Source organism: Gymnodraco acuticeps, unplaced genomic scaffold, assembly GCF_902827175.1.
Source record: "Gymnodraco acuticeps unplaced genomic scaffold, fGymAcu1.1, whole genome shotgun sequence".
Taxonomy (NCBI): domain Eukaryota; kingdom Metazoa; phylum Chordata; class Actinopteri; order Perciformes; family Bathydraconidae; genus Gymnodraco; species Gymnodraco acuticeps.
The window spans coordinates 17,463-20,992 of NW_022990369.1; the positions used below are offsets into that span (position 1 = coordinate 17,463).

The following is a 3,530-nucleotide window of genomic DNA, read 5'->3' on the forward strand; positions in this document are numbered from 1 at the left end:
AGACAAGTCCTGCACACCAGTTGTGGTGACCTTTCCCCACATATATGGGTATGAAGAAGTGTCTGTGGTGTTCTGCCCCTGTGTGGATCATAGAAGCTCTGGCTGAGAGGGAGAAAGCTGCAGAGCGGGGTTTCTCCCTGGTGAGTTCTCTCCAATTGGTTTTAATTGTTGTTTCATCACGGCAGCGTTTAGCTGAGTTTCTGCTTCTCTCTGCAGCATGTGGCTACAAAGGGGGCGTGGCCCTGAAGCCACAGACCCAGAATCAGCTCTTTATGAGCAGGGCTGAAATAGAGGAGGATGAGGATAAAGGGTGATCTGTATAGATATGGCTTGTGACGGCCCCAGAGCCTGGGGCCTCTGAGTGTGTTGCAGGTCCTGCGATGGGGTGGAGCTGAAGAGGCCAATCAGCGGGATCAGGGACACCTGTCCGGAGCCGAGGTGCTATTTAAGCCCAGCTGCCCGGAGTCACATGGCCGGCAGTACTCTCTCCAAGGCGGCTGCAGAAGAACTCCCTACGTGATCCTTTCCCATCGTCCATCCTCCCTGTTTTTGGTGTTGCAAATAAAGTGCCGTGATTTTTGGAAACTTTGAGCGTCTCTTTTTGAACTTTCCTGTTGCGGCCAACGGGCCGGTCGTAACAGGCTCTATCAGTTATTGTTGAAATATAGCACAATAGGTGAGCTTCAACACGTTTTTCTAACCATTTAGGAAAAACTATCATTTCCAAAGCACATCTTTATGTTAATTATCATAACATTTAGTAAAAAATAACAGTCGAGAAATTATTCAAATATATATTTATAACATAAAACATAAACACAGAGTAAAAGCACAGTGAGTAAAATAAGAATAATGATGGTTCTTGGTTATGTTCATGTTCTGATGATATTATTGATATGGATGTTGAGAGTTGTGCTGATGAACTGATCTGATGTTTACGTCTCTTCAGACTTTCTTTCAGGCCTAATATTTCCCACTCAGATCTCTGACTGGTAGCTTGCTAGTGATGCGTCTTATAGCACTGACAGGACCTTTGTTACTGTTTAGAGATTTTAAAACTGACTGAGGGAATCTTTCCGATCATCAGTCACTTCGGCCTCATCATGTGTCTCATCAGATGTAGCTTGGTCATCCATCTTCAGTCTGAAACACTGCGGCTGATTGGTTATGTGCGTCCTCATGTGTATCTTTAAACCATTTCTCTGTGCAAATGATTTATTACAGACTGAGCAGCTGTATGGTTTCTCTCCTGTATGAACGCTCATGTGTCTATTTAAACTATTAGCCTGTGCAAATGATTGATTACAGACTGAGCAGCTGTATGGTTTCTCTCCTGTATGAACTCTCATATGACTTGTTAAACCTGACTTTATTGTAAAATATTTCTTACAGACTGAGCAGCCATATGGTTTCTCTCCTGTATGAACTCTCATGTGAATTGTTAAATCACTTTTACGTCTAAACGATTTCTCACAGACTGAGCAGCTGTATGGTTTCTCTGCAGTGTGTTTGACTCCACTGTGAAGTCTCATGTGTCGAATTAAACTGTTTCCCTGTTTAAATGATTTCTCACAGACTGAGCAGCCGTATGCTTTCTCTCCTGTATGAACTGCCATGTGAATTTGTAAATCACTTTTACGTCTAAAAGATTTCTCACAGACTGAGCAGCTGTATGGTTTCTCTGCAGTATGAACTGCCATGTGGCTCTTTAACTGACATCTCTCTAAAAATGCTTTCTTACAGACTGAGCAGCTGAATGGTTTCTCTCCTGTGTGAACTCTCATGTGAACCTTCAGACTTGACCTGCGGACAAATCTTTTCCTGCACTGAGAGCATCTAAAGCGTTTCTCTCCTGCACTACACCTTGAATCACTGACAGAGTTTTGTTTATTTTCCTGAGAGTTTGAACCTGACTGAGGTTCTCCGGTCTCGCTCCAATCAGCACTGTCTTCAGTGTCTTCAGAAGAGTCTCCAGGGTTGTCCTCAGCCTCTGGTTCAGAAGAGTCTCCAGGGTTGTCCTCAGTCTCTGGTCAGAAGAGTCTCCAGGGTTGTCCTAAGCCTCTGGTTCAGAAGAAGTCTCCAGGGTTGTCCTCAGTCTCTGGTTCAGAAGAGTCTCCGTTTGGTCCTCAGTCTCTGGTTGTAAATGTCTCTCTGGATCTGAGCTCCTGGCTGGTTCTGGTCCTCCACAGTCCTCTCCATCAGCTTCTGTTTCCATGTGTTGAGTTTGTCTTTGATGAAGCTGAGAGGACTGAGGTTTCTCTTCATCATCTTCACTCTTCACAGGGACAGGAGTGAATGTGGACTTGGTGATATCAGCCTCCTCCAGCCCTTGAAGCTGCTCTCCCTCCTGACTGATCCAGAGTTCCTCCTGTTCCTCTTTAATGTGTGGGGGGGGCTCTGGGTCCTCCTGGTCCAGACTGGAGCTCCACTCCTGCTGCTCAGGGGGAACCTCTTCTTTAACCACCAGCTGCTGGACGTCTGCAGGAAACAGGAAGCACAGTCAGAAAAACTGTGTTAGAATTTAAAATCTAATCACCTTTACAAGTCGAGTAGTTTTGCAGCCCTAATCAATGCCTTCGTTTATATACTTGCATACCTCTTCTAGTTCAGCCAGATTGTAAACTATCAATTATTTTGGGGACCAATCACAGCTACTCTGCGCCTATAGGTTCCTGCTTCTTACAGTGCAGACGCTTTTCTGCTTGCTCCTGCCTCTGCTTACTTTTTTATGCTGATTTTCCTATTTTTCTTTTCTGATAATTTCGAGCAGCGGCTCCTGGACATTAACTTCTCACTGGGACAGTTATTCTTCGTAAGTAGATGAAGGGTTTCAGCCATATTTCAATATTTTTACGACGACCTCAGTCTTACAGTAGCGTGGCCTAGCAACAGCTAAAGCCTGGTACTGCATGCTATTTAGCTAGTTAGCAGCAAAATGCCTCCGGTCTCTACAGATGACTTCCACAAACTTCTACAGAAGATGGCCGTGTTGGAAATGAAAATGCAACGGTTGGAAGTTAATGGACTAGGTTTGGAATTGACACCACTTTAACCAGTGCTGCAAAAAGGAATGCGAACTTACAGCTTAGTTAACCAGGTAAGCCCGAAGGGTCCCCCCAGTGGACCCCTCCCACAGTTTTTTTTTCTCACATGTCTCAGGGCTTCTTAACATTCATGAAACTATTAATGTTTCATACCCTTTTAAAGGTAAGAAACTCCGCTAACGACAATAAGACAAGTGTTAGCTAAGAAAAACAACAAGTAATACCAAGCCTTTGAATTAGCATTGAGCGAAAAAATGCTAAACTAATGCTAACGCTTTTTTACACACAACACACGGTAGAAATGCCCTTATTACTATCTTAACTGCACAAACAAGATATACGATTTAAAGCTGAGACTCCACAGATTCCACACATGTATGGTTCATCACTGTCCGACCTCGAATTCCTGGATCTATCAGCCAGAAAAGAGAAAGTAAACAACATTCCGGTTTCAAAAATATTACAATAATTAACGTCTTACTCTTT

General features: G+C 43.8%; 1 protein-coding gene across 1 annotated transcript; it reads right to left on the reverse strand.

Annotated features, from left to right (window-relative positions):
• Positions 1-780: 780 nt before the first annotated feature.
• LOC117551460 (gastrula zinc finger protein XlCGF8.2DB-like) lies at positions 781-2,245 on the reverse strand. Its single transcript, XM_034224369.1, has 2 exons — positions 2,060-2,245; positions 781-2,024 (listed from the first exon to the last, which is right to left on the reverse strand). The coding sequence occupies exons 1-2, from the start codon at positions 2,213-2,215 to the stop codon at positions 1,053-1,055; spliced, it is 1,128 nt and encodes a 375-aa protein (XP_034080260.1). The 5' UTR covers positions 2,216-2,245; the 3' UTR covers positions 781-1,052.
• Positions 2,246-3,530: the final 1,285 nt, after the last annotated feature.

What these genes read in the sequence shown, in the direction of transcription:
- LOC117551460 (XM_034224369.1), bottom strand. Translation starts at nt 2,215, where the DNA reads ATGGAAACAGAAGCTGATGGAGAGGACTGTGGAGGACCAGAACCAGCC. An exon ending in AGACTTCTTCTGAACCAGAG is followed by an intron (nt 2,025 to 2,059) that starts GCTTAGGACAAC and finishes TTCTGACCAGAG; the next exon opens with ACTGAGGACAACCCTGGAGA.